Source organism: Atractosteus spatula, chromosome 4 (assembly GCF_055471065.1).
Source record: "Atractosteus spatula isolate fAtrSpa1 chromosome 4, fAtrSpa1.hap1, whole genome shotgun sequence".
Taxonomy (NCBI): Eukaryota; Metazoa; Chordata; class Actinopteri; order Semionotiformes; family Lepisosteidae; genus Atractosteus; species Atractosteus spatula.
The window spans coordinates 14,300,282-14,310,860 of record NC_142709.1 but is presented as its reverse complement, the minus strand read 5'-3'; the positions used below and the strand labels follow the sequence as shown (position 1 = coordinate 14,310,860).

Here is a 10,579-nt window from a genome sequence, read left to right as displayed (position 1 = left end):
TGTACCCTAGATGCTACATTTTGTACCAAATCATCCCACAAAGGTTCAATGGTGATCAAATCTGAGAATAAAAGGGTCTGGATACCTTCTAGGGGTAGCAGGAAGAAGTGGGTAGGCTTTCTCATCTGGTTAATGGTTAAAAGATGAAAAGTGTTAGGTTAGAGGGGAGATTCACAGCGCAGCTCTCTCATTTAAGGTTAGGCTTACAGGGGAATCCAGTGAGGCAAAGCAGGTCACAAAGCAACTCATCCCGTTTCACAGTTCCCTCAGAGTTTTATTGATTTCTTCCACAGGTATTTTTCAGGGTACTGAAAATAGTTGCAGGTACTGTACCCTGTAACGGAGTGCATGTGCATATCTTAAGAGGATACAGCACAGTAAGAGGGATCTGCCACACTACATGACACATAACTGACACATTCTCATCTCCCTAGAAAGCCGCAGTTACACATGCACCTTGCGGGTGTCGAATTTCCTGCTGGAATGCTGTCAGATCAAGATGAGTAGAAAGGTCAGGAAGGTCAGAAACTGCTGTAACAGGGCTTGATCAATGCATGCAGTCAGATTTCCACCCATCACTACAGGCGGAGTTCTGTAGCAGCTAGACAGTCCTGCAATCAACTCAGGCCTCCTCGCCAATTGATCTGCTGGTGAGTGCATACGAGGCGTGGCTCTAACACGCTGAGGACACAGTGGAATTTGCTTCCTTTCTGCTGCTCTTACTTGATTGTCACCGGGCCTGACGAGACACAGGTTCAATCACATCATCACTTGCGCACATACCTCATAGCTATTAATGAGGTGAGATTTAGCGCTTATGCAACAAATTCACTCCAGTTTTATGCAGTAAGTAATGAATTATCAATTAAAACTTAATTAATATTCAAAATCCTCATACTGTATAGTACTTTATCTAAACAAAATACATGCAGAGTAATAACTATATTTTGAAATGTAATATATCTTTATGAAGCTTCTTTAGGAAAACAGAAACAAAATGGTGCAGACGACTAAATGCTCTACGCCCTGTTCAGCTGTCCCTTGCTGCCTTATATATTCTCCATCTTGCAAATATAGACTTGAAACATAAGCACCCAGTTTTGTTCATTCTTAGTACCCTGGCAGTTGGTATAGAATGACCACGAGCATCTCTCATGTCCTGTTCTTGATTTGTTTAATTAAGCCAGAACCTTCACGTATAACACTGGTTGAATTTCTTTTTAAAATCAGATTCCAGATGGATTCCACAGGGTCACTCCTGTATTACAATGGTCAAAACCACTTGCTGGACTAAAGAATGTCATTGGCTCACACCAAACTTGAAAGATTAAAGTTAACTTATGCAGACAGGTACCGATTTGACTATACTTACTGTTCACAGTTCATTTCATGTTTGTGCACATTTTGAAATGATCTTGGGGCACGTTAAAACTGAATTCACTCTTTTCTTCAGTTTACATATATTTTTAAGCAGCTTTGTACAACAACAACACAGAATGATAATGACACAGAAAAACTTGCTGCAATGATATATCCAACTATGATTACTTTTGACAGTAATCATGACACAGCTCATGTCCTGAGCATGGATTCAGACTTTGACCACATTCACTTTGCAGTCTTTTCTAGCATCTGGGCATGAGATTTTATAGAACATTTTATACAGACGTGAATGGCTTCAGTCTTTATGGCAATCCAAATCTAGCTTTAAATGCAATGAAAACATAACTTGCATTCAAATGTTCTTAAACCACATAAAAAACCTCAGCAGACTCCTGGGATCGCGTCTGGACCTCCATGTAGCTGTCAGGGATTGGAGTGTCTTGAGGTCACATGCTTGGTCTGCTCTCTAACATTTCTCATGCCTACAAATGATACTCATCAAACTGCATGATCTTCATCAGAAATGAATGATGGGTTGTCATCACTAACAAAGTGCTTTTCCACTGGCATCATACTGAGAGCTGGAATTTATGTTAATATGTTATGTCATGTTAAAAAGATGTTATGTTAAAATGACACAATGCACAAGAATTCAGTTAAAACCTTGTACATGGTTTTGTTCACCATACTAGGATTCAATACTACTGATATGGAATCTCTAAAAAAGAGCATCAATCTACATTCCTGAACTCAAAAGGTACATCCTACCCTGAAAGGATACAAAATAATCATTTTATGCTTGAATAGAAAGGACTACAAGGGGACTTCATTCAGTTCAAATCTTCAAAAGCATTGACCCAGGGTAACCCAGGGGACTAATTCAAAATCAAAATTGAAATACAAACCAGAGGACAGTAGTAGTAATTAATCCAAGGATCTCACCCAGCTGTTTATAAGTCACTTCTTTACACAGAGTAGTGATTAAATCCTTGGAGCAATTTTCTAATAGCAGCCAAACAGGCTGGCTAGAGATGGGCTTAATGACCTCTTCTCATTTACTTACAGTATGTTCTTTTACCACAAATACCTACAGTTTCATGTTAAGACACATGAAAATCAGATGTGTGTCTTGTGAGTTATCGCAAGATGAGCTTTATCTGCTACATACCTGCATTGAGTAGCATGATGTAGAAACAGCGGACATCTTCAATGAGTAGTAGGTAGAAAATCAGACAGAGACAGTGAATCACAGGAAAATGCACTGAAAAGTATTTTTGATGAACATACTGTAGGTCTGTTAATCTCTTAAACTGGAATCTTGAAAATACAGTGGATTGCAACTGAATTCAAATGTTCAGCACTGTACTAATGATTTCCAGACAATTTCCTCTGGTTTCGATTCTGTGTTCAGTGCTGGGCAGGTTTTTCCTTGCTTAATACTTTATTATTAAAGTATTAAGGAGCTTCTCCTTAAGAAATCATGACAAATCAACAGAAATCATGACATCAGCAATTCATACTAAAAAACTGATAGTCCATTCATTTGTTTTATTTCAAGAACCTTTGAATGTAACAGATGTAAACATTAATAGTAGTGTTAGATACCCAACCATCAATTCTTAGGTCCCTTTATTCTTTAGGTAATACTAGTATGACAGAGCTTCCAAAGGAATATATATTGTATACAGACAAAATAAAAAATAAAAATAAATGTGCTACCAGTTTTGACTGTGTCTGGTATACAGACACATACACAGAAAACTAACTTAAAATCCACCTGACCATTTTTATTGTAAGTTTCTGATGTTTCACTTAAAGTTGTCTATAAAGTTTTATAAATATTACCAAATAAATCATCACGCATTGGTATTAATATAATACAGTGTTGTATAACACAACAATCACTCCAGAAATAAAAAAAGACGTTAACCTCTGCAAAACAGAAACAGCAGATACACACTTTCAGTTTACATACCCTGAACACACAAAACGCAAATACAATACAAAAGTCTGTGCCAGTCATTTGTTGGCACTTAGGCTGAAACCGAAACCTGTATTTAATATAGATTATATGAGCACTGAATACAAAGAGAAGTTACTGTTCTGACTATAAAGCCTGTTTAAAGTGCATCTTTAAGAAAAACAATAAAAGAATTAACCAAGCTACTTTCCCTCCCCTTTGTATATACACATATATATTTGTAAAATACAATTAGAATAACTAACATTTATCCCAAGAACCTTAGCTTCAGATTAATAGTTATTTTCACACTCAGACTGGTAAGAAGAAATGGCTCACTGTTGCACAAGTACGCTAAATCAGAGTCCCCAGGCTTTTGAAGATGATACCAAAGGAAGAAGAGGAACAAGGGTCTCAATATTTCAGTTCTTCAATAAAATATTTTTTCAATAAGTTCTCTAGCAAACACATAGGTTACTTTTTATCTAACAATGCATTAATTGGCATCTAATACACTCTGACAAGTATTTACAAAGGACATAATGGTACTAAAATAGATAATATATATTTATAAGCACATCGCCAGTGTAAAGCCGCTTTTAAAAGATAACAAATACATCTTCTGTTTTTTACATTGTATTGCTATTTCCAGCTTTTATTGATATTTGCTATTTTCTAACATTCAATTTACATTTTACATATTTATAATATATTCTTAATTGATGAATATTCTTTTCGTTGTACCTGTGACTACTGAAGTGCTTTGATAAATAACAAACGAACACTAAAATAAAAGGATGCTTTGTACTAACCGTCTGGTTTATTTGGCTTGCTCTGTAAGTTGTTTTTGTTTGATCTCCTGTCTGGATGTGCAAAGAGTTCTGGCACATCTTTTGCTACAGATGTGCAACAGGCTCCTTGAAAACATTACAAATTGTCACTCTAAAATACCACAGGGAACACAGGGTAGCAGAACTCATGTCAAGATTGACAACATTTCAGAACACAGTCCCTCCCTCAATCCCGATACACACCTTTCTCAAAATATGACATTCAGTTTTACAGAAAGGATGGGATTTAATTGGACTGCATTACACAAAGCTGACAATTTGATGTTGCAGGAAACAAAAATGAATTACAATGGGAGTTCAAAAAACACAGTTTTACTGTATATAAAAAAATTAAACAATTTCAGTGTTGAAGCCTAATTTTGTTTGGGTGATAGTTAGGCAATAGGTGTTGAGGAGAGACAATAATTCACTCCATTACATTCACAACTTAGCCTGAACAATCTGAGGCAAGTCTGACCTGATTTACCTTGACCATTTTAATAAGGTTTAAAACTGCAGAGGCACTTATGATAAGAGTCTGGAGCAACTGCTTTGGACTGCTGGCATCTGGCTGTGGCTTAACATGCAGCTATTCGACAAGCGTTTTGCTCCAGGCAAGGCAGCTTTTGTCCATCAGCTGCTCAAAGTGGGGAAGGGAATAAAGTACAGAACTGAGAGGCTTGCCTCAGGGACACAGCAATCTGGAGAACCTGAACTGTAAAACAAAGTCAGATAAAAGGGGTTGTATCCTAAATTGCCCTTAAGTTCAAAACAAACGCATCCCAATGGCTTGCTTCTGTGGTGGTTGTCTGATGTAACACTATTTTTGCAGAATGCATAGAGAAATGGTGTGAGCTGGTATTGATAATTCTCAAAGAATAACAGAGTTATGTCACTCCCCAATACTTTTAATTTGAATCAGATGCCAACGCTGAGAGGAAGGCCCTTTGGCATAGGGGTTTTGAGTCTTGTAAGCACTGTGCAGGGTAAAGGGCTCAAAACCTACAAGAAACTGATGTTCCAATGGCATTTAGACTCATGCTGTAGAGGATGCCGTTGCCCCTTTTCACTGAGACTGATCTCTGTCCATTACTGATGTTGCTGCAGAGTTTAGTGGTGAAGAGGTAAACAAGTATCAGTGTAAGTTGGGACATTACAATGACATCACTCCCTAGGACGCTCAAAAGGAATTCAACCCTCTCAAGGTGAGGGTTTGGGTTTTTGTAAATGACATCTCATGGTGTCATATCCCCATAGTATCATAGTGTGGATATGGCTCACCCTCATGTGGACCATGTGGGTTGGGTACTCAGAGGTGCCAGAGAAGGCAGTTCAAATCCAAGGTCTAATCACACATGACACACAGACACAGATGTCAAATGTTCTTCCTATGAGGGGAGACAGCTGAATTGAGCTTGAATTACTGGCATCCAACAGGAAAGTAATTTCAGTGAAACAGAAAGAAAAAGAGAAGGGAAAACCACTTCAAGTGTGGCTTCACCCAAACATTGTACATAAACAAGCTTACAATAGACTTAAATCTGCTTGTGACTTCTTGATTTGAATTCTCAGACTGGATTTTGAGATGAAGGCATTGCCGGCATAAGTTACATTGTCAGCAAAAGTATTTTCTTGTATTGACAGTGACATCAGAATTGATTAATTCTGGGGGGTGGTGCTATCCAGGTCTTGATAATGCTGTAAAATTTATTTTGAGAAACTCTCAAGTATCAAAATCAACAATCACACATTTCTATGAATGGCGTCTGATCAGAGCTAATCAGCAAAGAAAATGGAGAAGGTAAGATCTCTTCAAGCTGAGCACAGATGCTCTACAGATTGGAGGACACTTTAGGTAACATCTGCTTTAGTCCCATTTTCTATCACCCACCGGAGCAAAACCTATTTTCTACCATTTTCTCTGGACTCATCAATCTAAAAGCAATTAACACTTTTTCCTGTAATTAATTACTGTTAAGTATCAAAGGTTTAAAATTTTGATAACAGTACTGTCTTTCAATCTTCAAGAAATTACACAAAGAATTCACCTCAAGAAACGCGTTTACAACAAAATGCACAGCAATACACTGCGCTACCCTTTACAGAAGTTATTGCCCACTGAATAATGCACAGAAATAGTGCCAACTGGCTGTCTAGTCTCTCCACTGAAAAACTCTCAGAAAAGCAATAGACTACGTTCGTAGAGGTATGTCATTTAGAAACGAACAAAATGCATGCTGGCCTTGTGATTAACCTTTCTGATGAGAAAAAAGTAATGTTGAACAGCCAAAGTTTTACATTCTTCATGGAAGAGTTAGTTGCCACCAGAAATTCCAGAATACAAGAAATCTGGCAAAACGATGTGCAACAGTGAGTCAGTCAACAAGTCTTTTACCAGTCTGGTCGAAAAGGCAGCCCCTTAAGCCATAGTTAAATTAAGTTACTGGGTTAAGATTATAACATTTCCATGAAAAATTGAGACAAAAACAGACATGGGGTATATTATACCAGTACTGCTAAATCTTGAAAAACCTAAATACTGAAAGACATACTTGGAAAGAAACTCGCTGAAATAATGAACTGCGATGGGAAAGTTTCATATTTTGTTGTGTTTTATAAATAAACTAAAGCACTTGCACTCTAATTTTCCCACCATACTTTAAAATCACCTTTTTTTAGCCTGTAACGTACTTTAAAACAGGAAAGTTGTAATCTGAACTTCATAAATAATATTACAAATTCTATCAAATATGGAAGCTTAAAAAAAATTAAGACATATATTTAGATCACTATCCTCTGAGTGAGGGTACACCTGCTTTACAGAGCCCACTTCTGAAGTTTTTATCCCGTCAGGATGGGACGTTCACCGGGTAGCAGACAGGACCGCGGGGCGGTCTCGGGGGCGAGAGCGAGGAAGCTGGAGACCCTACAGAGCTGTTTCTTTCAAGTCATTGAGGTTTGGCATCCGGGATCGAGAAGACCGGCTAAAGCTGTGCCCGTTCTGGCCACCCTTTGAGGGCATTTGGTCAGGGTAAGGGGTCCCCTCGGCGGAGGAGCGGTTCAGTGCGGACACGTGCCAGCTGGACTCGATCTGCCCGGGGAGCTGGAAGGCCGCACGGCTCTTGGGCTGCGAGGAACCGCTGCTGGGGTGGCCCCGCCCGTCGCTGAAGCCGCCTTTGGAAGGCGGATTGGGAAGGGGCTGGAAGCGCAGTTCAGAGGGGGCCGAGTGGTTGGCGGTTGAAGAAGAGAGGTGCAGGAGCTTGCGAAGAGACTTTAAAGGCTGGCTCTGGGGGAGGGCGGAGAAAAGGCAGAAGCATGAGTCGGGAAAAGTCAATTATCACATTCAGACATGTGTTTCCAAACAAGCCGCGACTGCCGAAGCACAATGTCCAAGTGTGTGCAAAGCTAGGGTATACAAACCCTCCCTGGAGGCCTGCCTTTCATGGGCTCTCTCACGTTCTCATGCTGATACTACTGACAGAGCACGTTTTGAATTGGCACACCTACTGAAGCAGTGGTACAGCTCTTAGACTCTTTCCCTTGATACATTTCAAGTGCTATAAACATGCTCCACAGGACAGAAGTACCCATTTAACACTTGCTTTTTTTTATGTGGATAAGTCTAGACTTATGCAAAAAAAACAGTTCTATCAGTGAAAGTGCTTACCTGAGAATGGACCTCTGTCATCTTATCGGGCCATTCTCTGTCCCTCTCCCTTTCTCTGTCTCGGTCGTGGTCTCGATCCCTTTCTCGGTCTCGGTCTCTGTTCCTGTGACGGCTGCTCTGGTGGTTGGAGGAGCGGATAGCCTTCTGTACAGCCAGGTGGTCCTGGCCGTCACTGGGAACCTGTGGCACAGGAGATGACACCAGACACGGAGGTTTCACTTGGAACTGTTGAAACCCAAACGTCTTTAACTGCCCAGACAGCAAGTGCTCTCGATTCAAAAACGTGTTCAGACCACCCAGGGAAAAGGAAACAACTAACGCAACTACTGTATTTAGTCATTGAAAGGTCAGAGGCTAAGGGTTCTAGACTAAATACAAGCAATGCAAGCTGGTGGAGCATTTACACTGGAAATATACAGTACCTGGATGTGAAAAAGACTGCAAACTACAGAGATGCAACATGAGCCACTGCATACTCCACCTGAACCAGCGTTAATTTACTGTGCACATTTCACAAATAGCTGGCTTTCAAACTGCACTGCTATGGGGGTGGCAATACAAATTAATTTCAATAATGTGAACTATAGTATTCGGCACACGGCAAACATTCTGTCTTTCTTGTAATCACCAAATCCTGCCTACATGTCAATTACCACTCAAAGGACATTGTTTTCACTCTGCTCTGCACTGCACAGGCATTGCATTTATAATGTGCAGTGCTTCTTCATCATAACAGTAGTCAAGATTTTTTTTATTTCTGAGCTTTTGCCATTGAGCACTAACATGAACTAAGCGTCTCAAAGGCATAATAATGTTAGTAAATGGCTTTGCTCATCTGACAAATAATCAAACTATCAAGTGTATATTACAGAGTTATTAGCACTTCAGTCAACAATAAAACAATACAACTTTACTACAGGGGGAATTGATTAACAACTGCTACTCCCAAAACAACAACTCTCGATCACTGTTCTGTAGCTGGCTCAGGTGACGACTGCAGTTTAGAGTGGCTCCTGCATTTATTTAAAACAATGTTCCTGCTAGCTCCATTTTAAACAACAGTGGTGACAATGCCACCATTCTAACAGCTGCATAAATCAGCTTTGCCACAGTCATATATAACAGTCATAACTGCAGCGTAAAAAAAAACAACTCTAGACTGTGGAGGAGAGCTGGACACAGCCGTTCAAAGACTATTTAAAATTCCCATGTAAAAATATCCCTATGCTTGACTACAGCCTGTCGGTGTCCTCTCCCGCACACGACCCTGGGATGCTGAGCAGGTTTTGGAATATGCTGTGGGCAGCCGCGTGCACCTTCGGCAAGCAACAACCAGTTTCGGCAGACAAGGCCGAGGAATCATGCATGACCCTTCCCAGTCACACCCGCACCCCAAAACCTGTGTCACATGCTGTTAGCTGAAAAGCTGCAAAGGGAGAAATAAACCAGGACATTGTCAAGCAGTTCAGCAGGTGCTGATTCAATAGTAACATCACATTCCACCGGGCTTATTGAGTGACTCCAGGAGACCATGCACCAGTTCCATCAAATGTTTCATTTCACAGGAGCTACAGCACAGGAAGAAAGGGCCAGGCCTGGTCCTGCAGATGACTCTGGGTCCCTTTGAATTCTCACTGGCTCAAACAACTCTTATTCTGATTCATGAAATGAACAACTGACGCATTTATTGAAAAGATCAGGTGACAAGATGCCTAGGAGCCTGGGTGCTTTCATCTTCAGTGGCTTTCTCCAGGCTGAAACTGGTCCCCCAGGGAAGAACATAAGAAAGGTTACAAAGCAGACAAAGCCATTTAGCCTTGTCTGATAACTACATTTGGATTAAATCATATAGAACTTAGCTAACTTTATTTGTTCACTGACAGTCATGACACTCTGAAGTAGCAATTAATGTTACATAAATATTGTATATAACCTACTTCACACATTCAAAGCAAAACCACAAAACCAAGAAGTAATTAACTATTATGAAAGTAAAATGGAAACATCATGATTGCATATTAAATTTCTTTGCTCTGGGAAACCTAAATTAATTTATGTGCACTAAATTACTTTAACAAGCCACATACTCAGCATAGTTGATTGGCCTGTGTGTGGAATAATGGTTCATGTGACTTCAGAATAAATACACCTCTCTTTAGTTACCTCAGTCTGGTAGTGAAGTTCCCACAGAGATTCAATCATGAAGAGTGAGACGCTCATTAAGAAGTTGAAGGTGTGTTATACTGAGGAAACCAGTTAAGAATGCCCCTTTGAAAGCAACAGTAACTTTGAAAAAACTACATCGTTCAAAAGCTGAGGAGGGAGAAAACTGCCATGAGTCAGAATGGCAAGAAGGAAGCTGCTATTGAAAAAAACTACATCTAACCCTGCATTGAGTTTACAACAAAGCATTTATGATAAACTGCAAATATAGCAACATTTGTTTTGTGGTCTGATGACATAAAAATGCAACATTTTGGTCTAAATGCAAATGTAATGCTGTAGTGGACAGCAGATCTCTATAAGCATCCTGGTTGACTTTAACATAACTAAGTTATAGGGCTACTTCTCATCAGCAGGACTTTGGAAGCTTAGATACAGTAAGGTGCAGCTTTGTCTGTAAGATTAATCTTAAAGGAAAACCAATCAATCTTCTAAAGACCTAAAACTGGGATGAAAATACACCTTCGGCCAGAGAATGTCCCAAAGGGCCAAAGCTACATACAGTAGGAGTGTCTT

The 10,579-nt window shown here is 39.8% G+C and overlaps 1 protein-coding gene across 5 annotated transcripts in view; it reads right to left on the bottom strand.

Annotated features, from left to right (window-relative positions):
* Positions 1 to 2,917: 2,917 nt before the first annotated feature.
* LOC148835879 (cyclin-dependent kinase-like 5) overlaps positions 2,918 to 10,579 on the bottom strand; it is a 97,931-nt gene continuing 90,269 nt past the window's right edge. For 4 of the 5 annotated variants that reach the window (XM_088913150.1, XM_088913152.1, XM_088913151.1 and 1 more), the window contains 2 exons: positions 7,841 to 8,020; positions 2,918 to 7,459 (listed from right to left, as the gene is read on the bottom strand). In XM_088913150.1, the coding sequence (XP_088769276.1) occupies positions 7,100 to 7,459; positions 7,841 to 8,020 (540 nt within the window). In that variant the 3' untranslated portion in view covers positions 2,918 to 7,099. Of the gene's footprint in view, positions 7,460 to 7,840; positions 8,021 to 10,579 lie in introns of those variants that run through there. The other variant, XM_088913154.1, reaches the window with a different exon arrangement.